General features: G+C 43.7%; 2 protein-coding genes across 4 annotated transcripts in view; both read right to left on the bottom strand.

Annotated features, from left to right (window-relative positions):
* The window catches only part of LOC119163347 (copine-8-like), a 40225-nt gene extending 20556 nt beyond the window's left edge, over window positions 1-19669 (bottom strand). Inside the window, exons 1-7 of one of the 3 annotated variants that reach the window (XM_075873007.1) lie at window positions 19180-19669; window positions 16308-16395; window positions 16142-16245; window positions 16021-16060; window positions 12655-12731; window positions 9538-9569; window positions 9447-9475 (exon numbers count right to left, since the gene is read on the bottom strand). In XM_075873007.1, coding sequence (XP_075729122.1) covers window positions 9447-9475; window positions 9538-9569; window positions 12655-12731; window positions 16021-16060; window positions 16142-16245; window positions 16308-16395; window positions 19180-19259 — 450 coding nt within the window. In that variant the 5' untranslated portion in view covers window positions 19260-19669. The remainder of the gene's footprint in view (window positions 1-9446; window positions 9476-9537; window positions 9570-12654; window positions 12732-16020; window positions 16061-16141; window positions 16246-16307; window positions 16396-19179) is intronic. The other 2 variants (XM_075873009.1, XM_075873008.1) reach the window with 2 other exon arrangements.
* Window positions 19670-20739: 1070 nt separating this feature from the next.
* LOC119163344 (heat shock protein 90 Gp93) lies at window positions 20740-25177 on the bottom strand. Its single transcript, XM_037415326.2, has 7 exons — window positions 25021-25177; window positions 24571-24676; window positions 24366-24507; window positions 24170-24286; window positions 21255-23081; window positions 21081-21173; window positions 20740-20912 (listed from the first exon to the last, which is right to left on the bottom strand). The coding sequence occupies exons 1-7, from the start codon at window positions 25064-25066 to the stop codon at window positions 20889-20891; spliced, it is 2355 nt and encodes a 784-aa protein (XP_037271223.2). The 5' UTR covers window positions 25067-25177; the 3' UTR covers window positions 20740-20888.
* Window positions 25178-25773: the final 596 nt, after the last annotated feature.

Raw genomic sequence — 25773 nt, 5'->3', positions numbered from 1 at the left:
AATAGCCGTCAAATGAATTAGCTCGAACATATGCAACTACTGGCATTTGTTACACGGAGGCATGCAACAAACATAGAATTAATTGAAGAGAAAGGCTCCTTAGACAAACCGATCGCTTATATATAATTGCGTGCAGTCAAGTAGCATGACAGCGTGATTAATGAAGCCCGTGAACATCCCGGCCAAACGTCCACATATACTTGAAATATTTAAGTGCAACACTTACCTCCAATGGGAAGAATTAGAGCTGAGAAAATCATCGTCCCTTTGTAGACGCTCATGTATCTAAGACGGCGCACGCAGTACAGCAATAAAAACCACTCGAACCTGCTACACATCATTCGCAACAGTTTCCAGAGATGAAGTTGACTAAAAAATAACTATTCCATTTAACATTCACATAGGGACACCTCACAGAAACTCACTACGTTAGCGAACACCGAATACGCACATGCACAGATTGCTCTAATAGCTGCCATGTGCTGTATGAAAATGCAGGGGTCTAATAATATATACGGTATATTAATTGAACCACTGTGTTTGGTCATTTTACCATTTTACCATCACATGATGTTCCTAAGCACCTTCACGGGCATCGTTCGCAAGGAACGTGCCGCTACTGCCTTGCAGACACGCGTTTAACTTACCAACGAAAACGTGGACATCTTTGTCGAAGAAATGACTGAACTGTTTTATCACGCTGACCCCAACATGACCGTGGAGAAGAAAGTGAGCTTCCTCGTGAGAGGTGTGTGGCAAAAACTCTTTGCCGGACTGATCAGGAACCCGCCAAAGACGGTCGCTGAATTCGCCTCAGAAGCATTCACAATTGAGAATACGCTCAAGATGCGGACACGGCAATACAACCGCAGCTCGGCTGCAAGCTCACCGACATCCAAGCGCTGGGAACCACCGACCTGCGTGAGATGATCCGAGCGATCGTGGAAGAGGAGCTGCGAAAATTGCTACCTTCAGAGCAGCCTCAAGTGCACTCTATCACGGACGTCATGTGCCAGGAGATCCAACAATAGCTGCGCGTTCCTCAGCTTCCACAGCCAGAGGTGCAAGCCATGAGCTATGCTGCAGCAGCCCACCGTCAGGCCCCTCCTCTAAACCTATGCCAAGATGCCGCATTGCCACAGTTTCACCGCGAAACAACATCACTGCCCCCACCGTCGTCATACCACTGGCCAGCCGGCCAGCAATACACGCCGAGGAAAACCGACATTTGGCATGCTCCCGACCATCACCCACTAAGCTACCACTACGGGGAAGCTGGCCACACCTACCGACGATGCTAGTACCAACAAATGGGGCTACGTGGTTTCAATGTGAACGCGCCGTGTCCACAGCAAGGTGAACGGCCTCAAGATATCGCCGACTACCTCGCAGGAGCGCAGTGAACACCCTGACAACTTTACCGTTCCACGTCACCAGGCCGCTAAATGTCACCGCAATGCCGACAGTACACCAGCCTTAATCGGAGCCGTTTCCCAAGCTCATACTCAGAAAACTAAGGACAGCAATCAATGGAGGTGCGGTTGCTGTACGACAAACTGCCGAAAACGCTCCACTGCTGACAACAACACCACGACGAAACTTCAAGAACCCGACGTCTCCTCCACGTAGTCCCAATGTTTAAACTTGGTGGCCGGAAGAAGACCTGATATTTCAACATCCAAACAGCAGTATAAACCATCGTAGTTGTGATTTGACGCCACGACCAACTGCAAAGAACCAGCAACTTTGACGTACTATTCGACGGCCACCAAGTCACTGCTCTCGTCGACACTGGAGCCGATTATTCCGTCATCAGTGGGCCTTTCACGAAGAAGTTGAAGAAAGTGAAAACTGAATGGCAAGGCCCCGAAATTCAAACAGCTGGAGGTAATTTACTAACGCCAAATGGTGTCTGTGCATCGAGAGTCACCATCAATAACCAATAAACAATTGTATCGTGCCAGTTGGTATGAATCCATCTTGGTAGGAAGCGCAGCCACTATTACACTAGCTGCACTTGTGTTGTGTGTTCTGTGTAATAGTGGCTACGCTTCCTACCAAGATGGATCAATAACCAGAACTATCCAGCAAGCTTTGTAATATAACATTGCTCCGGGGATGTGACGCTGTTATCGACCAGAGGTCTAAGTCAATAATATTATTCTCAGAAAACACGCTACTGACCCCCACAACATCAAGGAATCACACATTAAATGTGCTGGAAGATGTAATCACCATTCAGTCTCAGTCATTGTTTCAGTTGGCATCGAAACACCCACAGACTTCGAAGGCGTCATCGAGGGCAACAAGCACCTGTTTCTGAGCCGTTAAGTTTGCGTTGCAAGAGGTATCGCTGCACTGAGTCATGGGAAAGCGAAGGTAATGGTGACAAACTTCAGCCACAAGTACAGGCACCTCAACATTGGTATGATGATTGCCTCCGTGGAAGAACTTGTTGGCGCCAGCGATTCTTTCACCATCTCCGACGCTTCCGAACCTGCCTCGACGAGTCGACGTTCCCAACCCGATTTTGACGTCAATCCGAGCCTTCCAAAGCATAAGCAAGAACAGCTCAAGGCCCTGCCCCTGAAATACAAGGACTTCTTTTCGTCGTCGTCAAAAACTCGCCAGACCCCAATCGCGAAACATCACATCATAACAGAGGTAAGTTCCAGACCACTAGGGCAAAGCCCCTACAGAGTTTCGATGCGAGAATGCGAGGCCGTAAAGAGACAAGTCGACGAAACACTACGCGACGACATAATTCAGCCGTCGAAGAGTCCCTGAGCGTCTCCCGTGGTGTTGGTAAAAAAGAAGGATGGAACCCTAGATTTCTGAGTCGACTATCGTCACCTAAACAAAGTGACAAAGAAGGACGTTTATCCCCTCCCCTGAATAGACGACACCCTGGATCTACACCACAACGCCAACTTCCCAACGCCCACAAAAAGGCTGTGCGCCAATTTCTTCGCTTGTGCACGCATTACAGGTGGTTCGTTAAAAACTTTGCCCGCATTTCTGAACCGCTCACTAACCTTACCAGGACCGATGGGAGTTCAAGCGTGAAACACCACAGGAGGAAGCATTTCAGGAACTAAAACTATGCCCGCAGACGCCTCCGTTACTCATACATTTAGACGAGTCCGCCGATATGGAAATACACACCGATGCAAGCAGTGTAGGACTCGGCGCCATTCTTGCGCAGAGAACTGACGGATTGGAAAGAGTCATCAGTTATGCTAGCCGGTCGCTCTCGAAGGCAGAGGCCAACAGAAAAGGAGTGCCTTGCGATCATATGGGCTACATAAAAGATCCGCCCCTACCTTTACGGCAGGCCCTTCAAATTTGTGAGCAATCACCATGCTTTGTGTTGGCTAGGACCCTTTGGGTCGCCTCACATTGTGGAGCCTGAGACTTCAAGAATTCAACGTTACCGTCGTTTACAAGCGTGGAAGAAAACACTGTGACGCTGACTGCCTGTCTCTTGCCCCCGTCAAAACACCTCCTCGGGATGACCCGAAGGATGACTGCTTCTTAGGAAGCATAAGTGCCAACGACTTCGCTGAGTGACAATGAGCTGACTTGGAACTCAGGAGCCTTGAGGAATTTCTCGAGGGTAACAGTGTCACTGTTCCGAAGGTATTCAAGAGAGAACTGGCGTCGGCTCTTCCTGCAAAAAAAGAGTTATCCTAAAGAACTTCTCACCTCTTCAAGCTAAACAGCTTCTCATGGTCCCCCCAGCAGTGAGACTAGACGTCCTTCATGCCCTACACGATGACCCGACGACTGGACACCTTGGTGTCTCCCGTACGCTCCCAAGAATACAGGAAAAGCATTATTGGTCACGACTTGCCGCCGATGTCCCCCGTTACTTCAGGACATGCCAAGACTGTCAACGACAAAAGACAGCGCCGACAAGACCAGTAGGCTTCCTTCAGCCGATCGAATCACGTCACCAAACATTCGAGCAAATCAATATGAACCTTCTGGGACTGTTCCTACGTCGACTTGCGGAAATAAATGGATCGTTGTCACCACCGACTACCTCACCCGCTACGCTGAAACAAGGGCACTGCCTAGAGGCAGTGCAGCTGAGGTAGTGAAGTTCTTCGTTTAAGACATCGTCCTGCGTTATGGACACCAGAGGTCCTCATCACTGACAGAGGTATGGCCTTCATTGCTGCCTCAATTCAAGTGAGCTTGGCATAAAATTAGACAAGCCACCGCCGGACTACAGCATACCACCCACAGACCAATGGCGTCACCGAGCGGCTATACAATATAATCGCCAACATGTTGGCCAAGTACATCGATGTCGAACACAAGATATGGGACACCATCCTTCCGTACGTGACCTTTGCATACAACACGGCGATACAGGAGACGACGCAAACGTCGCCATACATAGCCTATAAAAGGAACACAGCCACGACGCTTGACGCCAGGCTACCAAACGTCGCTGACAACAAAAACCTTGACGTGACTGACTACCTTCGGTGCACCGAAGAAGCCCGACAACTAGCCCGCCTCCGAATCAAGAACCAACAGACGACCGACAGCCGCCGTTACCATCCTCAACGACACTTCGTGGAATACCAGCTCGACGACTGCATTTGGGTATGGATGCTGACAAGTCGACGCGGCCTCAGTAAAAAACTTCTGTGACGGTACTTCAGACCATACCATGTTGTTCAACGTCTCGGTACACTCGACTATGAGGTTGTCCCCGACAGCATCACAAACTCTCAACGGCGGCGTGCGGTACCTGAAATAGTTCATGTCACACGCCTCAAGCCGTTTATGAGCGTTAACGAACTCAAGGACTGTGTTCTTTGTTGTTGTTTCTCTATTAGTGTGTACTTATTATTATTGTATTTTTTCCTTGCCTTATTGTTGTTAGTATTATTGCTCTTCCCCTGGTGTTCAGTTCTTTAAGCATCGGGATGATGCTTTTTGAGAGGGGGGTAATGCCACGTGCATGTCTTACTTACACATATGTTTCATTTGGTTTTCGGCCACAAAGCCTGTCTAGAATGTTTACAGCAAACTGCGCCTCATTCCAGAAGGTTCACAATTATAGTAGATCGTTTTGATAAGATAACACCCACTTCATGAAACATTTCAGATTATTCTGAAACCTACGTCGCTGCTAGCGATAATGCTAGAATGTTCGATGGCAAGTGTACAAATGCCGACACGCTTCACCTCTTGTCAGTTGATCGACGGCCGATGCTCTGCTCGCCGCTATCAGTGCCAGTGCCTTGCTGTAATCTGACTTTCTTTTTACGTGGCCACAAGTTCAGCTGAATCAACTGTTTAATCTTCAACCTACCGTCTGCTCCCTTCGTCGACGTCTCGACCCTGTGACAATACATTGCTATCCTGACAACCGTTTGCAGGCTTTCATTCAAGCACATTAGTGCACCACACTATTTACCTAAATTGTGTTCTCATACAACTAGCTAGCCGCATCATGCGTAGGACAGACAACTAGAGTTCAGATAAACTCTTTCGTTACCACGCCTATTCAAATCGATTACCGATGATAGTCACTTTTGGATTGTCTATTTTGGTATGTTAAATTTGTTTTTCATGCACCCAGCACTTTCTAGTAGTTAGTCCAGGCACTAAACTTTCAGAATCAATTTTAATTTGCCCGTTTTAGCAACATAGTGATCTTTTACAGACATATGAGCGAACCAATGTGCGTGTATTATGCTACAGTAACATCGAAGTTCTGTAATTAAAAGTACCTCTGCAAGCCAAATATTGAGTTAAAGTGTCAGCTTCACAATTCGACTATGTTGAGCTGTAATAATTGCCAGAAATTTATGCCATCTAATCAATAGGCAGCTCTTCCAAGGAGTCAGGGGAAATACAGTCCACAAAAAATATTTACGAAGGTCCGCCGCGTGTTTAAAGTGTTGAGGTGGCATTCTCTGACAGTTTCCAGCAGCTTTGGTTTTGCTTGCATCATTAAATCAGATACAGGGTTGTATCTAGTGTTACTAGTTGCTCCTATGACGTCGTCACGTGCACATGGGTGTGCACCAGTGCTGCAAAACACATGTGCTGCTTGCAACTGTCTTGCAACCCCATCTGAATTGAGAGAGGACGAGCTTAGAGTTCAAGTCTTATGGCGACGATGTTTTGCGTGAGCCCGAGACATCCGCAGCCGTTCAAGGGCTTGTTTTGTTTACATCCTCAAGTCGTCTTCTCCACCGCGAGTGCGTATAGCTTCTGACATTTGTGCACAATCTTATAGCTACTGCAGTTACGTGCGAAATCCACACGTCGCTGGGGCACGACGTGGAAGCGCCGGCTGCAGAGCTTTTTGTCACGACAATAAGGTCACTGAAACACATCTTAGCCCTAACTACAGAGCAGCGCAAACCATTTTAGGACCGTGCGCGATATTGTTCTGTTCCTATTTATGATGTGCCGAAATGCAAATAAATATACTTGGATACATATATTGGGACTCCAACCTACGCGGAGTGAGGTGGCTCATGGAAAGACGTGACGCTAGGTGAAATAGCGAAGTACATTGGACATTAATTTATAGCGGGATTATTGCGAATATCCATCTATATTAGAATGCCTGGAGACTTATCGCAAGACAACAAAAATTTCCTGAGAAAAGTGTACGAGTTCACTTGTGTCTCACGAAAAACCATGCGATGCTTCACGGCATGGCACGAGCAACAAAGCAGCACTTTGGTTCTAATTTTCTTTGTGTATCGGGAAGAGAAACAATTTGTATAACATCAATTACTTTTATACTGTTCCTGGATCAATCATCTATAAAATGCATAATCTGAATTTTCTTTGCTTAAATTAAGTATGCATATATAGTGTTTTTTATTAAACTGTTTGACAGCTTGCAACAAAAACTCCACACTTTTCCCATTTCTATTCACTTTAAAATATTTTTGTTGTTCTAAAACATATATTTTTTTTGAAAGAGCATTTCATTGTGCAAAGTTTGGTACACTGCGACGCACGTTGCAGTACTTTCGAAACGGCCAAAAATGAGCTTACCGAGACATATGAAAAACAACTATTTTCGCGCGGTAACGAAAGATTTAAGCAACAGTATGGCTACTAAGGGATGGGAAACAGAGCTAAGGATGGCAGTGAATTAGCTGGAGACACAAAAGTAAAAAGCTCATAGTGATAAAATAGCATTGGCTTGCACAAAACAGGATAGAATACAGATCAGTGGGAAAAGCCTTCGTCTCGTAATGGACCTAATATAGGCAATCAATGATTACAGCTAAACCTCCTTATAAGAAGCATGCTCTAAACAGCAGCTTTTGTCCTTCATATGAGGCATCTTTCACAAGCATCATCAGCCTGACTACATCCACTGCAGGGAAAGGGCCGCTCTAATGACACGCCAATCAACTGGGTCTTAATTGTGCTTTCTGCTGCCACGCTATGCCTGCGCACTTTTTAAACTCATCGGCCAACCTAACTTTCTGTCTCATCCTCGTGCCTTGCATGCATAAGCAAGGTACCTCACATGCATTTTCATATCAACCTGTATTTAACTGTAGGCACACTGGCGTCTCTTATACCCATTTGTCTGCTAATCAGTGTCTCTTATAGAGGGGTTCAACTGTATAACAATTTTGCACAAATAGGGCAGCAGATACTGCAAGAAGATTAGGTTTTGAGAATGCGTCTGCTTTTCTGCATACCTATTTTTATTAGCGAGACTGAGTTAGTCCGCGCCTACTCAATCACTGCCCTGACTTTGTAATCTTAGAGATTGTAAAAAGTAAGAAAATGCAAAGACCAGGAGCTGAAAACTTTTATTCAACTGCAGGTCATGCAGGACATTTCTCATAGCCTTGTGTTAGGTGGCCCAACAGAGAAGTGTAATTTCCCCCTTGCTTAAGCGTCTCCTCCACGTTTTCTAATCTAGCAGACATGATTATGTGCTTCATGAATCAGTCACACTGTAGAAACGAAATTTTTTCATGCAAATAAAAGTGGTCATGCCATTCGATATGGTTGAAGTCATCTCCCAGACATCCATGCGTCCTTTAAACAACCAGGTACCTCATTGGAGAATGCCTTTCCCTTTGAAGCAATGGTTATCACTTGGTAGGAACTTGAAACACCCGCCTCGCGTAGACTAAGTGGACGCCCTACATACTCGGCCGCTTCCATGATCTTAAAAATTTAGACTCTAGAACGTTATCTACCAGATTTTGTTGATTTTCAATTCATATACTTACATATATAGAACTGACACAAACAAAACAACACAAAGAAAAAGGTATAACTGATACTAACAAATTAAGGGATATTTTTATTAGCCAAATGAAATATCTCAATGTGGCCAACACACGCAACAAATATGTCCAGATGGATCCACAGGATCTGCAGGATACTAAGAAGAGAAGCCATGCAGTTCATACACCTTTTGTACTTGTGGCTTTTTCATTTCTCATCCTCATGTTATTGGTATTTTATTTTCTTTTTCAGTACACTGCTCATAGGCTAAGCAGACGTGTAAACATGCATGTACAAAATACTATATAGCACAGTGATGCTTCGATATAACGAATATGGATATAATGAGATATTGGTTATAACGAAATAATGAATGAGATATTGGTTATAACGATAATTGAAAAATAGGCTTGCATTAGATGTAGCGTTAGTAATATACTCTTATAACAAATTTTTGGGTATAGTGAACTTAATTTCGTGTAAGATGCAACTTTGTTACAATGAGGCTTGAGTGTATCAATATGAACAAAAAGTGTGCATTTCTTACTTAATATGACACCGTTCACTTTCAAGATGCTGTCTTAATATTTTCACTCGAGCGTTAAGTTACTGCAATCGCTCAAAAACTTCTTCTATGCAGAGATCTAGCATGGCAAAACTGATGGTGATGGGGCATGCCAGTGAAGTAGAAATTTCAAACAACAAGCTTGATTAGGAGCGAAATTGCAGAAATATGCACTCTATCTTTGTTGTCTTTACATGAAAACAGCAAGAATTAGGAAAAATACTATACAGGTAGCTCAAAGACTTCTTCGATCAAATATCTTCTGCAAAAAAAGTAATTTCCAAATGCGAACCCCTACTGTGATCAAGCACATGATTCTGTGCAATGTTAAACACCAGAAAATTCTGTTTATTTGTTGGTTTCTCTACTGACAGGTGGAACGACAATCAGCAGACTTTTATGCTTTTGACTAATGTCATAGATTTGGATACAGAGAAAGCTTTACAACACTTATCGTTGAAGAACTTTGGCACAAGCAAGCTAGTTGCAATATCGTTCATGGTAAGGAAGAGGACAAAGATATCATGCCATAACATGCACTTTTTTTTGTGTGGATTAAAAAAAAGCAATTCGAGCTTTTTTCTGAGAACATGATTTTTAAGCACATTTAGTGGATTAAATAGAAAACAATTCTTACCTTGCAATCAAGAACTTCCTCAACAGTCACTGAAAGGAAGACATAGGCTGTACAGTAGCCGCAATGCTGGTCTTTTACTGAACAGACTCACATAAGATGGTGCCGCAGTTGCCTGGAAGTCCCCTGGAAAGAGCGTTGGTTTTCTCGCATGAATGTTTGTCTGCAGGCATGCTACTTGTAAAGTTTGCAGTACAGAGCATGCTTAATGCGAATAAAAACGTGCTTCCTATATTCAGTTTAGCATGCAGCATTAGTGGCAACCTCATTCTCTGCTATATCTCGTGTTTGTGTTATTTTGTGAATTAAAGCATTACTGACACAAACTTCTGAAGGCGAGATTACTTGCGGGATCGATTTGTGTGAACGTACATGCATCATCTACAAAATATCAACTGATAATATAGCCTCAAACATGTTTACAATAAATTCTAAAGTACATGTTCATCAATTCCAAAGTACATAATGAACTCCTCTTGCATCATGAGTTTATGTGATTAAATCCTCTTGCGTCACGAGTTTATGTTGGCTGCCACAATCTTTGTGAGCATTCTCTCCCAGCAGACCTTTCAATGGAAAGAGGGGCAGAATCGCCAGGCATTACAAAGGCCGATATCCTTTCCTTGGCAGTGCATTTATATTTACGATGCCTCAGAGAGAATTATTGCAGCAATCAGAAAGCCTTCGTTGAAGAGCTGTCGAGGGGGTGCTCATGCGCCGACAGTTTACGTAGCCAGCCATGTTTACAAGAAAACCAATATGGTACCCACCAAAAATTCAACCAAGCGCTATAAAACCATCTACAAATTAATTAACCGCTGCATGCTCAAGCATACAAGCTTTCCAGTCATGACAAGTTGATTGTTAGCTACTTATTGCAATGGAGAAAAAAATTAGATATAAAATTTTTTTTGCATCAGTGCCCCTTCAATGACCTGTTACGAAACCTGTACAGCTGTTTGCAAATGCTGAAAGAGACAGGCAGAACAGCAAGTAACAGCCTGTTCAAGAGTTGCCTCAGCCATTTAAAAAAGGCATGGCAGTTATTACAGGGGCCTGCTACAACCTAAAAATATGGCGTCTGGTAATCCTATGAATGCATCTAAGAAGTTCCCACAACAGCTGCTGAAGACAATCAGTTTTTTTACCTGTCACTCAAATATTAGCTGCACTGACAAGCACGCAGCTTCGCAAATGGGTCGACCCTTTGACAACAAAATTCAGTGATCTTGTTTAAATGTAGCTCGAATTCATTGCAGCCCGAACCCATGTAGCTGCAACGAAACAAGCTACGGATAAGGGACGTTAATCGTGCACGGTACGACTTTGTGCGGCTGGAACATTAGCTAGGCTTCTGCGTCAGCCATACATAGGACGAACCCCCTACAAATAACAACACAGTTATTACAGATACGCTTATTACTGCTAATGCATTCAATACTTAACATTATATCTGTTTAACTCAAGACAACATGTCATTCCTTATTTTACAAAACAAGTGCAAATTCTACTAGTGATGTTGTTTGAAATCAGGGTGCATTGAATTTGATTATTCCCAGAAAGGTGGTCCTGACAATAAAAACAATGCATTTACTAGACATTCAGACTAGTCACTATTTCATTGTTATTTTCCAGAACCTCTTTGAACCTCTGTTGTTCTCTAGTCTGAAAAGCAGCAAAATTTTTTCTACTATTCAAATCCGAAAACAAATTGTTTTAGTAGCTTTATTTATCTCTATAATGCAAAGTACTTGAGCAGATAATATACAACGATGTCACTGAATTTGTAGACTCAAGCAAAGATTTATACGATGCTCAACATGAATTCAGATGCGATTTCAGAACAACCTAACTTAGCTACTTATTCACTTGGTGGTGAAAACCAGGTGCTAAATGCAGAAGATTACACTGACACAATATTGACTGATTTTTTGAAGGCCTTCAGTACTGTGTCACACACTGAACTATTGAAAAAGCTCACGGTAACCCTTAGAAACTAAACATATTAGTTAACGAGGTTTTTTTTTTTTCATTGTTCTCAGAACTTGCATTTTAAAGGGGCTTTGCAACACTTCTTTTGAAAACGGTCAGAAAATTCTGGCCTTTCCCTTTTTTTAACTATTTCTTTAAAGATTCTGCTCCAGAAAGTGTGTCACACTATAAATATCTAGGTCTCATATTCCCTAAAGTAATGTCTTGGTCACATCACATATAATTCATGAGAAATCGTGCATTTAGAAAGCTAGGGTACCTGCAACACAAATTATGTTTGGTTTCTCATAAAGGGACCAACAACCATTTTTAATGCTGCCCTTTTTTTCAACAGGAAGAAAATCTTACCCATCAGCCAGTCAGATCCTGGTAATGTGGAAAATCTCGTGAAACATTTGTAATTAAAATTTTTTTGTTTGCAGTGAATATAAGGTTGTATGCTCACATGCTTCAAAGAATGAGCGCCACAACGGCAGCATTGCTTTTTACCTTTTACGTTGTCAAGCAGCACAGAATTGAGCGGGGCTGGATAATAATATGCATACAGGACTAGCATGCACAACAGCATTATACTTGCGACCACATTCAGCAAAGCAATTAATTCAATGTTTCATGAGGCTGTTGCGCTCCTTTTGATCCCTGTACGGATGCACTAAAGTACAGTATCACACTATCAAACTGTGAAATGCTTTATTAGGCTCTCTAGAATCTTAATCACTTGTTGAGTTCCAGTTCTTGCTAACCAGCGATACTTATGTTCAGTGTACCATGTTTTATTCAGCAACAGAAAATAACCCAAAGTGGTCAAAATTTTCTTACCCCTAAAGCTATGGCATCCCGCATAATCATGTCATTGTTTCATAATCAAAAAGTTAAATTTCATGCAATGCAATTGTCTCAAGGTATGGCGGCTCGTCACTCTTGAAACAGCATGAAAACAGCATGGCTTGTGCTGTGATGCAGAAACTGTAGTGTCAGCTCTCTTGATATAAACACGTATAATAGCCAAGCCTCAGCACGTCTAGCTAGGACCTCCCCTCCACTTGCAGCACGATTGGTGCTCCATTAGTTGCGCAAAGGTGCAACACAGGAAAGCGCACTTGCGGATTTTAAAAAGGGCCTATTTTTTGTATTCGGTAGTTCTCACTCGTGCAATAGCCCTTCAAGGCCACAGTACGTCGAAATAAATAAGTAAACGTTATGCGTCCCGCTGACTTACAACAGCTGGAGCTTGACCTGGGTGCCCTGGTGAGCGACAAGTTCTCCCAGCGTGCAGTTCACTTGGCCAAGGAAATCCTGCAGCAATGCAAGCCTCATCTATTGCAGGGACACCAGAGAGAACACTGAGATGTGTTAGCTGATGTATACAATAGTAAAAAATGGCTCTGGAAAGAACCGAGCCAATTAAGACAATCACAACATGAAGGAGACAAGATAAGCACCACCACCAAATGTGTTTATATATTACCATAAAATGTCAAGCAAGTGCCCCCCTCCCCCTAACGATGAAAGAGAATCCAACAAGATTTAGAGGGAGGGGTCGCTTGCTCAGTCGATCATGGAGCTAAATTCAAGATGGTGGTGGAAGAGCAGCCAAGAATAAAAAATGCACACTCGTGGTTCTAATGAAATGCTTTATTGAGCATACATGCATTTACTGCTCCCAAAACGGTGAACGAAACAGAAAATGGTGAAAGAAGCAGATGTTGCATATTGCGAATCTCTCGAAACAAGGAAGGGGGTGCTTGCTTAGGATTTTAGGGTAGGCACCCAAGAAAATGAGACACAAAATGAAGAGAAACACAAGGACAGCTGCGCCATTCTTAACTATAAACCCACACCAGCTCGCCCTTAAGCACCTAAAACTTTGCATTTCTAGGGGCTCGCCCAACTGTAAGTGCTACGCACCCAAGCTTTTACCGAAATGAACAACCACGACACAAAATCCACGCACAGAACTACAGCAATACATAAGAAATGCTGAGTAATACTTTTGATTTTCATGCAATTTGATCCAGAAAAGTGCTTCCTGACACATACAGGGCTTTAGAGATGTGCCACTGGTACTACTGTCAACACTTTTCCCTGGGTGGAAGGACTCTTAAATTTTTCTCACAGTAGGGTTCTTGCTTATCTTCTGTATATTGGAAAACTAGGTATTTCACACCTGCAAGAATCACTATGTGCTGACAAGTACACACACTTTTAATTTATGACAGCTGATGTGTGTTACTGTGCTCGATTGTTACGCCAGAGGTGGGCAGCCAGTGGGACAGTGTCATACGTAAGAACGCCTCCCCGCTCTCTCCTTACATCTTCTTATTGTAAAGCCGAGATGGCAGTCTCGACCTCAAATGGGGTTAACATAGAAAGACAGCTTCTGGTTGGAATGGCACCCACACTTAACCAGGTAATGCTATTAATAACCCACAATTATTCTACTGATTATAGATAATGATTATTTTATCTATTGACAAATAACTATTCACACATGTTTCAACAAGAATGTAGGCCCAGTTACTTACTAACTACAAGTCATGCAGGAACACTAAGCACTTTATGGAAGATCGCATAAATGCCCATAAATTCCTTTAAAAATGTCGAAAAAGTCAATTTCTGAGGACCTCTCGAGCATCACTGAGGTCACCGACTGGGAAAGTGTGCATACAATCGTGCCGCTTCCAACTTAGACCCAGCCCACAATGAATTCGCAGATACACCTACAGAGAGATATCGCCTCGTGCACAGCCGGTGTCATTTTTTGAGGATGGGCAGAAACTTAATTGTGTTTAAAACTGCGGCCAGGAATAGCGCAGCTGTGACCATGCAAGCTTTTTCACTCCTCCTTGATAAGCATAGCACAATGTTGGCACAAGCAGCGCCCCGTCACGGATTTCCCCCAAAGTTAACCTCACAGCTGCCTTTCCTCTCCCCTTGAGTGACCTGCACTTTCTCTTGAAAGAGCTTTATTTTTTCTCACAAGTTCAGACTTGTAGGAATAAGCACCTTCCTGGTAACTATAATTCTATTGTATCCAATATGGTATCATTATCCATCGCTTGTTTTTGCATGAGGGCAATAAAAGATTGAGAAATCTACAGGATTAATTGTTATAAGCAATAGAAATCGTTATATACAGTATCATCACATGGGAATTACAATGTATCTCATTTTTTTTTACCCTTGACAGTCAATTTTTTTTTTTTTGCAAAATGTGTATTTCTTGTATTGCTGGAATAAATTGTTCAGATGAATCGATTTATGAAAAGAATTCTCTAAAAATTTTATTGGTGGCCATAAAATGACAAAAAAAACTATTTGTGTTGTTACATACACAAGTTTCATTCATGAGTAAGCGCTTGTGTTGTGTGTTCTTTGTTATAGTGGCTGCGCTTCCTAGCAAGATGGATCCTTACCAACTGGCCCGATACAATTGTTTATTCAGCAAAAAGAAGTGTGAGAAAGGAATAAGCGTCACCTTTTGAGACAGTCAACTTTACACACGCAAGAAGCGATAACTGCCCAAAGGACAAAATCAATATCACCTACGCCGTGTGCACTCGAGATGCCCGAGCAAACGCTGGCACGCCACTGAGAAAAAGAAATGACAATAACGAAGGGACATCGGCGCATAAAAAATTTAGTGTATCTTCAAAGTCCGGCAGCGCATGTCAAGCAAGAGAAATGATTGAAAAAGGTGTGCATTTTAAACACACATGCAATGACGTGCACGTACATCTTTGATCATCAAAGAGTTGGCTAATTAGTACAATATTTTCACTAGACTCTCATGAATGCAAGTTTTCTGGTTTGAAGCATACTGCAAACACTGAATAGTAGCAGGATTTTAATCTCTGAAAGATGCAAGTTATAGGTGGTAAAATACATTAAATTTCAAAATTTGCTCTACTTAGCACAGATAAGCTTGTATAGCACAATTTCAAATTACCAAAAATAATTAACTGAGACACGACTAAAATGTACATTAAACCTTAAGGTGTGGCTTCGTGGCTGTGAAGATTTTCTCTGAATGGGTAGTTTCCTGGCATAGCAGCTCTAGGCTACAGTCACACAATCTTTTCCAAAAAGGGCGAGAGGGGGTTACATATTCACCGATGCCTCGCATACCTAGGCATATTACTTCAGTGAAACTCGTGCCCTCCTCAACTCAGTTACAGCAAAAGTGCATTACAGTCGAGCCCACATACAACGAATTACTGTCAAAGATCCGCAAAGTCCCCTTGAATGCAATATGTAAAATATTTTATACATTGAATTACCTATATATAGAGACCTTTTCAGATTCAATGGCATCGTAGGTCCACAACACAAAGCTTCATGCAGTTGTACCTTTACATGCCAAAGTATTCAATTCTACTAAGCACATGTAGAGAAGATAGCGACTGATATTTAAGGGTGGACGCAAAAGCATCAAGTGAATGTGACTGCAGAAACACTTGAAAAAAAAGGGGGTTTTTTACTGGGCTTCCATTCCCTGAGTATTTGTTGCAAGCAGCCACAATATCCCAGTGGTAGCAGCTGTAGTCGTGAATAACTCAATTGCCTTTCCCACGCAAGTACTCACATGACTGCGGAGGTCTGTGCTCTTGCTGTCAACATCATAGCTGCATGTCCAAAAGAATATGAGATTTTAATTCAACCTTCTTTGCAGCAAGCAAACCATATGCACACCCACGATATCTTACACTTTGAACGTGAGCTGCTGACGTTCTTCAAAGTAATAGTCCACCAGAAACTTTGTCACAAAGTCAGGGTCGAGACAGTCACGAATCATTTCTGTGCGCCCCACCTGAGAGCAGAAACAGGCTGTAATTTACGAAATGCTGACAGTGCTACTTGATGAGGGCTTACCTCCCACCACTGATCTGTGTCGCAAGACCGCATAAACAAAACACACATAGGGTCAGACTTAGAAAAGACATCCTTCAGCTTTAGTTGCCTGCAAGACACAAATTCATGCAATAGAAATGAACATTGGCCAAAACATGAGATTTACACTTAAAGTGCTCGCATGGTTTTCACTGTACTAATACTAACTTTCAATAGAGACATTAAAAAAAGGTGATCCTTCAGAATATTATGAATTATTCACTCATTCTGCAAAGAATAAGGTTCTGTCAATTTGCTCAGATGGAGCCACAGGTGGCTCTGTCACCTATGAGAATGAACGCCACTGTAGACGGATGAAATTTTAGAAGTCCGTAGCATTTCCTTCTCAAAGGCGCATGTACAGCCACGTCTGTGTAGAATACGCGAGCTCTTGCCATGCGAGGCGAGGCAGTCTCTGATATGGTGTGTCAGAAGCATAAATTCGCAGGTTGTTTTAGGGGACATATATACACGTGCACATGTGCATAAACTATATGCGAGTTCTCAATTTTTTTTAAATATTTGTTTCCTGCCTTAAACTAGGACACGCATAAAGTCACACCTCAGTCAGAATCAATAACTGAAGACAGAAAATAGCGATCATGATCATCCTCATCAGCCCTACTAAGCCCACTGCAGGGCAAAGCCTCTCTCATGTTTCGCCAATCAACCCAGTCCTGTGCTTTCTGCTGCCACATTATGCCTGCAAACTTCTTAATCTCATCTGCCTACCTAATTTTCTGTCTCTCCCTAAGGCATTTGCCTCTTCTTGGAATTCAGTCAGTTACCCTTAATAATCATCGGTTATCCTGCCTACGCACTAGGTACCCGACCCATGTCCATTTCTTCTTCTTGATTTCAACTTTGATATCCTTAACCCTGGTTTGTTCCCTGACCCACTCTGCTCCCTTCGTGTCTCTTAAGGTTACACCTATAATTTCCCTTTCCATTCCTCGCTGTTTCATCCTGTATTTAAGTTGAACCCCCTTTGATCCTGTATTTAAGTTGAACCCTCTTTGTAAGCCTCCAGGCTTCTGCTCTGTAGGTAAGTACTGGCAAGATGAAGCTGTTATATACCTTCCTCTCAAGGGATAGTGTAGGTTACCATTCATGATTAGAGAATGCGAACCGAATGTGATTCACCCCATCCTTATTGTTCTAGTTGTCTTTCCCACCCTGTCCTTTTTCCTTTGTTCGTGCACTGAAACAATCTTGCAAATATGACTACGCACCAACTAGCCTAAGCTTCTACACTTTACGGAGGGCTATGGTGGCTGTGGATGCGCTGTAGATTTCTTCCAGTACGTTTATATAGGCTTTTTCGATGCCCTGATTACAGAGTGACTGCATGACTGCTGATATCCTGACCGAATCTAATACATTCTCATAACCTATGAAGGCTATGTAGAGGGGTTGGTTGGATTCCACGCACTTCTTTGTCACCTGTTTGGTAGTATAAATATAGTGTGCTGTTGAGTAGCCTGTACAAAATCCTGCTAAGTCCTTCAATTGATTGAACCCTAATGTCATCTATGAGCTATTATTTCTTTAAATAGCTTGTAGACAATAGACAGTAAGCTTTGAATTAAGATAATGTTGCCATTCTTCCAATACTCTGGTACCCTTCCTGTAAGAGATGCTGAGTATACAGGATGGCACGTTTTTCTACGCCATCTTCTCTCTGCTGTCTTTCAAAAGGTCTGATGTTACCTTATCCTCACCAGCGGCTTTACCTCTTTGCATTCCCTTAGGGGTTTATTTACTTTCCTGTTGTTACCTGTGGGATGTCAGAATCCTCTGAGCTATTACATTGTGAAATAACTTGAGCTATTACAGCTACTTCTGACTTTCCAATCCCATTATCCCGGTCGCTGTACAGATCGCTGTAAAACCCCTCTGCTACATCAACTATCCTATTTATATTGGTATACTAACCTTGCCTTTCTTGTCCCTTACATGTACATCTGATTTCTGCCTATGCAGAGTTTTGTCTTCACAGCTTTCTGGCTTTTTTTTCATTCTTTAGAGCATGCTTAATTCTCTCCATGTTACACCTTATCTCAACTACCTTGAAGCTCTATTGTTGCATTTGAGATGCTTGTTAGAGATTTTTTTGTCTTCTGGGATAGCTTGCCAGTGTTGTCTAATGACTGTATCCCTTACTTCCATTGCACTCTCCTTATTGATGTACTTATCAGATTATCATTTACTGCATCAAAGCTAACATCACTTGCGTGGGTTAGAGCTGTCAATATATACTGCAGCGAAACCCTGATTTACTTTGCAGCACTAGCTCACTAATTGACCTCTCGCGCATCAGTTTCTACCGTTCCTTGCTCAAGTCTAGGCGAATTCGAGACCTTCATCGCACCTCGCCAACTACTTCTGTGTAATGCCCGGGTGTGCACGGAGAATAAAGTCTATTCGATTTTTAGTTTTAGTAATAGATGAGGTTAAATCAGAAGATCGATTTGAGAAATATACGGGTGCGGTGTCATATGTTCTCGCACGCAGCCCATATGCGCGCTGGGAGGTTGGAAAAGTTCAAGTACTCAAGAGAGGGACGTGGTCAGCAAAAAGAAGTTCCCCTTCCCTCTACACTTAATGTGAATATCATAAAACGCGGGCAATGGTGGCCACGTCCAACGGCCGCACCGTAGGTTGAGTACGAGTCTCTTTCAACAGCACTGCAAAAGAAAGCAAAGCTAAAAAAAAAAGGGGGGGGGGGGTGCTCGCGGGTATGCACTCCTGCGCCTCGAAGAACTGCTGCAGCCACCTGTTGCTGAGAGACGTTTGGACAAGAACGGCACGTATTATCGATGCCCGTCCGCGCTCGGAGATCCGCCGCACCCACCTACACGACACGCTGATTTCGACTTTGACGACAGGCGTGACGGCAACTGCTGGCGTGAACGGTTCCGTAGGGTTCGCCATTCGGTGCGCCGTCTTTTCAAACCGGCTTGCAACGAGCGGATGATCGTTTGTAGGTACGTTTTTACAGTAGCACAATCAACCCAGACGAGAACACCTCAGCCATTTAACGTCACGCAGCTAAAAGCGAAACTCAAAAACGTCAGGAGCCAACCCGATCGATAAATGTGCGCGAAAAGCGTTTTCGAATGGACTACCTCGCACAGCTTTTCTTCCTCCATGACCACGCAGAACTCTGGAAACAGCAAAAGTGAATGTATTTTAAAAGCTGACCCAATGTTTATTCCGGTTTTTTCAATCATCTCACTGCGACGTTCCAGTCACAGTTTTGTCGGAATTGCCAAATCAGCTGCGTTACACACATGAAGGCACGTATGCGTCACAAACCGAACACCGCAAAACCAAGAACACCTATACTACTTTTTTTTTTCTAGAATACGTTAAGTACTAGCGGTGGACAAGTATTTGTTGCACGCTTGAAGCGCCCTCACCTTCATTCCCAACGAGCGCGCTGAGAAATACTCTTAAGTGATCAACAGATCAAGATATACTTTAGAGTTTTACTCTATATGCTACGTTCTAAAAGTAGCATATAAAGTAACTAATAAAAGTCTTTACAAATGCTTACAACAGCGTACGTCTTAATCTTGAGCACTCGTTTTCTTAGAACTAGAGCCAACATTGGTTTTAGTTCACTATAAGCGATGTGCGCGCGGCTCAATTTCAGTATGATCACGTGCACAGGCAGACAGCGCACACCCCGGTGGTTGAGATAACCATGCAACTAGCGATGCTCAAAATAAGACAATGGCATTATCCATGCACTTTCGCGCATATTACGTGGTAGTTTAAATTTTGGGAGAACTGGCTAGTTTTAGCACTTTGGCTCATGTTCGCAGGAGCCTCAACTACTGAAAATTGCCACCACTTCCTGACGGCTTAAGTAGTGTTGAAGGTCCCCAGCTATAAGCTAAAGTTGTATGTGCATGGCATTACAAGCAGCACCAGTTTTTGTATTAATGACCTATATGAATGAACAAATACAGCAACAAGAGGCAACATTTTATACCGTCTGATAATTATTATTGACCCTCTTAAAGGTGCCCTGCAACACTTTTTTGCAATGTGCTCAGGAAACGCTGATCAGTAGTAAAGGCTCCAGACAACAGGTGAGCCAAATATAGCGCAGCACGAGGCCCAGAATTCACAGAAACCTCAAAAATCACGCTTAACAAGTCAGTCCATCAGCTATTGGTTGATTTGAACATGGTGCACTCGGTCCCCCAGCAATGTATACATATAATGAAGGAAACTTGCCAAGGCGTCTAGGAGCAAGTGCTTATAAGTTGTAAGGTTTGAGCCTAGACGTCTGCACAAAGGTAACCACACTAAAGGTCAGCAAGATTACATAGCAGATTATAGGATCGCAAATGGCGGCATGCCCGGACCGACAACTACAGAAAACTTGCACAAGCCAAACTGCTGCTTTTTTGAAAACATGAACAAATGTTTTATTTCACAAAAAAGAAAGAACAATGACACCAGCATGAGGCTAGTATAAATATACAAGGTGATGATGACATGGGCGATGAAAGGTGTTGACCTATGTGTGAAGTTTGTCCAAAAATTTTTTTATAGTTCTTCATGCTCATCTCTCTGGAAAAAACGGAGGGGGGGGGGGGAGGTTTAGTTTTCAGAACAAAGCAGAACATTTGGCAGTATACGACCCTTATGTCTAGAATTTGAGACATCAATAGTGGTTTACGAAATACGGCAAATTAAGAGATCATGGGAAAGACACTTCAAATAGAAGCTTGTTCATACCGGTTCTTCCTCCTCTTCAGTCTTCTCGTCAGTCTTCTTGTCTAGATCAATAGGAATCCCCTCAAATGCATCTTCATCTGGTTCCTCATCGACCTGGAAAAAAAAACAGCCATTGAACATCAAGGGCAATTATAAGTGAACCAATTGTACAATAGTAAATTAAGTGAAACATACCCCTTGATCTTCTGGAAGCCCAAGTGTTTTCCGCATCAGCACCTCCACACGCTCCGCAAATGCAAGAGTGTCTTCAAGAAGGAAGCCCGAACGAAGTGTTGCAGTCTCGTACACCAGCTCTGCCATGTTGCGTGCTTGTGGATCATTCTTGTCATCTTTGACTCTGCGCAGAAGCTCTTTGATGAGCGGGTGCCTTGGGTTCAATTCCATGTTCTTTTTCTGGCTCAGGTAGTAGTCTCTCATCGTGTCATGCGATTTGGCATGAGCATTGCTTCGCGCAAGTCGTTCCATGTTGCCCGTCCAGCCAAACTGGTTGGCCACAAGGGCACATGGCGAAGTGGCAAGCCGTTCGGAGATCATGGCCTTCAGAATACGTCCCTTGAAGACTTCGTCTTCCAACCATTTGGTCAATGGCTCAAACTCTCGTGCAATGGCATCATGGCGTTCGCGAGCACGGGTCCCCTCGTCAACCTTGAGACCTTCCTTGGCAACATTCTGGAACTTCTTTCCCTCAAACTCTGTCAGCGACGAGATGGAATACTCGTCCACAGGTTCCACCAAGTACAGCACTTCATAGCCCTTTTTCAGCAGCCGTTCCACAAAAGGAGACCGTTTTACTTCGTCAAGGGAAGCTCCGGCGATGTAGTAGATTGTCTGCTGACCGTCCTTCATGCGAGAGACGTATTCCGATAAGGACGTCAAACCTTCGCCATGAGACGAGTGGAAGCGTACCAGCTTTGCTAGCCGAGTGCGGTTTGTAGTGTCCTCAATGATTCCCAGCTTCAAGTTCGTGGAGTACTCCTTCCAGAACTGCTCATACTGTTCAGCAGGAATGCGCTTCATCATGTCCAAGGCCTTGCGCACAAGTTTCTTCTTGATTACCTTGAGCAATTTGTGCTGCTGCAGTGTTTCACGGCTCACATTTAGGGGGAGGTCATCAGAATCAACAACACCACGGATGAAACTAAGGTAACTAGGCATCATGTCTTGGAAATCGTCTGTGATGAAGACACGCCGAACATAGAGCTTGATGTGATCTACCTTTCCTCCGTATCGGTTGAAGGACTCTGTGGGTTGCACTGTGGGTATGTACAGAAGTGCCTTGAAAGTCAACTCTCCCTCTGCTATGAAATGGGTTTTAGCTAGTGGTGCCTTTGTGTCCTTGGTGATAGCCTTATAGAATTCTTCATACTCATTGTCTTCAATTTCGGCTGGTTTGCGTGTCCAGATAGGCTTGGCACTGTTGATGAGCTCCCAGTCCCAAGTGGTCTTTTCAACTTTCTTTGTCTTGGGCTCGTCATCTTCTTCCTCTTCAACCTTGTCTTCATCTTTCTCTTCAACATCTGGTTTAGTCTCCTCTACAGGTTCTTCCACAGTTTCGGTCTTCGATGTCCACAGGTAGATGTTGAAGTTAATGAACTGGGAATACTTCTCGATAAGTTTTTTCAATGTGTCCAGTTCCAAAAAGTCTCGGGCCTCCTCTTTCAGTTGCAGGGTCACTTGTGTGCCACGGCCAAGCGTGTTGCCTCTGGGATCTTTGACCACTGTGAACTCACCAGAGTCAGACTCCCACACGTGCTGCTCATCATCGTTATTCTTGCTTGTGACAATGACACGATCAGCCACCAAGAACGCTGAATAGAAGCCAACACCAAACTGTCCAATGAGGTCATTCAGTTCCTTGGGCACTTCAGCACTCTCTGCCACCTTTTGTAGGAACTCTGCTGTGCCCGACTTTGCTATGGTACCCAAATTGTTGACCAGGTCTGTTTTAGTCATGCCAATGCCAGTGTCGATTATGTGCAGCAGTCCGTTCTCTTTGTCACTCTGCAAAGCAATGCATAAATTTTTTAATGAGAACTGTTTGAAATGATGACGAGTGAAAACGCAGCTAACGAGCATTCAAACCGGCAATACGAATGCATGCACCTAGAGTACAGCGGCCAGTGGGTAATCTGGAACAATAGGGAGTGTTTGAATAGGGTTCATTTCAGTCGCCCACTGTTTTTACCACTAAATGGGAACCTGGAAGCAACTGTAGTCTGATGCATGTACAGTGGTGCAAAGCGTTAATGTCAAGCTTTGCTTACGCTATTTGGAAAACTCCGTAATAATGCGGGCTCTAGTACACACCCATGCAAAGGGAAATCCAAGTCAAATCCCAGGTAAATTGCATAGAGTTGAATAACCGAGATAAGGTTTACATTAAGCAATTTGATTCACAAATGGAAGAAGACACTCTCAATCAGACTAAGTGTTGGGAAACTACACAACCTCGATAGCTTTACTATAACACCCACCAGTGAGCCAGGAAACGAACTGTTGTAGCTGTCCATGCACAAGCAAAATAATACGGTCATTCTTGCTCTGTTGTATCCCCCGACCCTTCATGCCATTCAGGTGCTCACGCAAAACATTTGCAATGGGACCATCAAGAAAAATTATCCGTCATTTTGTATGGACTGTCAAGTCCCACAATTGGTAATATCAGTGTGCATGGAGCGACGGTACAACTCTCAACATGTTCAGATGAGGGAGGGAACATAAGCGACAGGAAAAAAGGAAAGTGTAACTTTTTAGAGCTGCACACTGCATAAGGCAAGCAAAGCGCATGGTGCACATCAAAGCGGCAAGAGTTACGCGAGTTAGGTTTTGCGGAACTTGTGCGGAACAGTATCCGCTCGGTCGAATACCGACATTTCGATCATGAGGCCCTAAATGTGAGGCTGTTGCAACTGCGGAAATGCCAAGTAGCCACCAGATGCGCGATTGGACACTGTGACGATCCGCAGAACTTGACATTTTTCCGCCGCGCTACACGTCATGGGGACGAGGGCGAGGCATGACGAGCGCGACCTATGCAGTTTGTTCGGCAGCTGGACATGCGAGCGAAAGTCACCCACGAAAACGCTCACCTTTACGCGTATCGTCAGCTCCGGATTCGAGTTCAGCACGTCAGGATTCGTCAACGAGAGCAGCCTGATCTTGTCCAAGGCGTCAGAGGCGTTCGAAATCAACTCTCGCAAGAAGATCTGAAAAGACGTAAATGCTTAGAACACAAAAGCCAACGAATAAAAAAAAAACAAGTGGGCGACCGCAGGATTAGCATACCTCCTTGTTTCGGTAGAGAGAGTTGATTATCAACTTCATCATTCGCGTCACCTCCGCCTGGAAGGCATGCTTCTCGGCCTTCTCCCGCATCTCCTTCATTTGGGCGACGTTGAGACCGTCCAGCTTTATCGCCTCCTCTTCCCTGCGAATAGAACACGTCAGCAGTTTAGCAAAGGAGCAATGCTCACACGAAAAGTTTTCAGACCTCTCCACAACTTGGTCGTCAGTCCGTGACCCATCCCGGCTGCTGCCCAAATCCTGGTCCACCGTGGGAGCGCTGGAATCTCCTACATCCTCTGCTCTTGTCAGTCCTGTTGGTGCAAAGTACACATCTCAATCATTCTCAAGCTTGGGCCGACGGCGCCAGCCCCGCAGCTCACGAAACAAGCTTTGCTCACGAAAACGTTCAGGTGCATCCGTAAAACAGCCCGAAAAGACAAGACAAGACGGGCGCTATTTCTGCCTTCTCAGTCTAAGTCGTTTCGCGCTAATTTGAGGATGAATTTGCCACAACTAGTCCAACTCTCTACCCTGTTGCGAAACCTACAGGTCATAGTATTTTCTCAAGTGCTCTGGTGAATCGGATACCGTGAACTACCGAAGCAAAGAAAATTCACAAGCCGGCGCCGCGCAGTAAATACGCCTATGAGCTCACCCGCAAAGAGGCACAGGACAAAAATGCCCAGGAGGAGAGCCCGCATCTTGGCGATCTACCCAGTGGTAATCGGCCACGAAAGCGGAATCCTGCAGCACAACCAAAGCCTACCAACACGAACACTACGCACGCCGGTTACTGAATGACAAGTGCAATGGCCGGCGAGCGTCCAATGTTGCATGTTCCGCCAATGGGAGCAGAACACGCGCCCCCACTTGGACCAATCACATTACGACCAAACGCCCAGCTGTGTTGGCCGAGCGCCATTGGCCGTTCGGCAACCACGGTACTGATGACGATGAAATGCCCGCGGGCTCTTTGTTTGTTTCGTGAAAGTTGTCTGTTGATACTATAATTGTGAAAAAAAAAGCAAAAACTTGCTGGAGTCAGAGATTTTTTAGCTTCCGTCCTTCTCCTTTACTTTTCGGCATTTTTTTTTACTTGACTAAAAAATGTAGCCTTTAGCAGCCGATAAAGTTGAACCAATCCAACGACACATTCGCTGCATTGCTCTAAACAACGTTCAGACAAAAAAATTACCACAAATTTTTATAAATAATAAACTTTAAAAACATTTAAATGCAAAAATAACGACGCATATGGACGAAAATTAAAAAAAAAAAACAATTCACGGTTTCAAAACTTTAGCTTCTGTTATCGCTACTGAGGACAGCGCTACTACAACCTGTCACAGGTCCACTAAATTATTTTAAAACGACGCTTCAGTCCAAGTTCTCTAATATTTCTTTTTAA

The sequence above is a fragment of the Rhipicephalus microplus genome, chromosome 9 (genome assembly GCF_043290135.1).
Source record: "Rhipicephalus microplus isolate Deutch F79 chromosome 9, USDA_Rmic, whole genome shotgun sequence".
Lineage (NCBI taxonomy): Eukaryota > Metazoa > Arthropoda > Arachnida > Ixodida > Ixodidae > Rhipicephalus > Rhipicephalus microplus.
The sequence above is the reverse complement of the archived record's forward strand: the minus strand, read 5'-3'. Positions and strand labels throughout refer to the sequence as shown.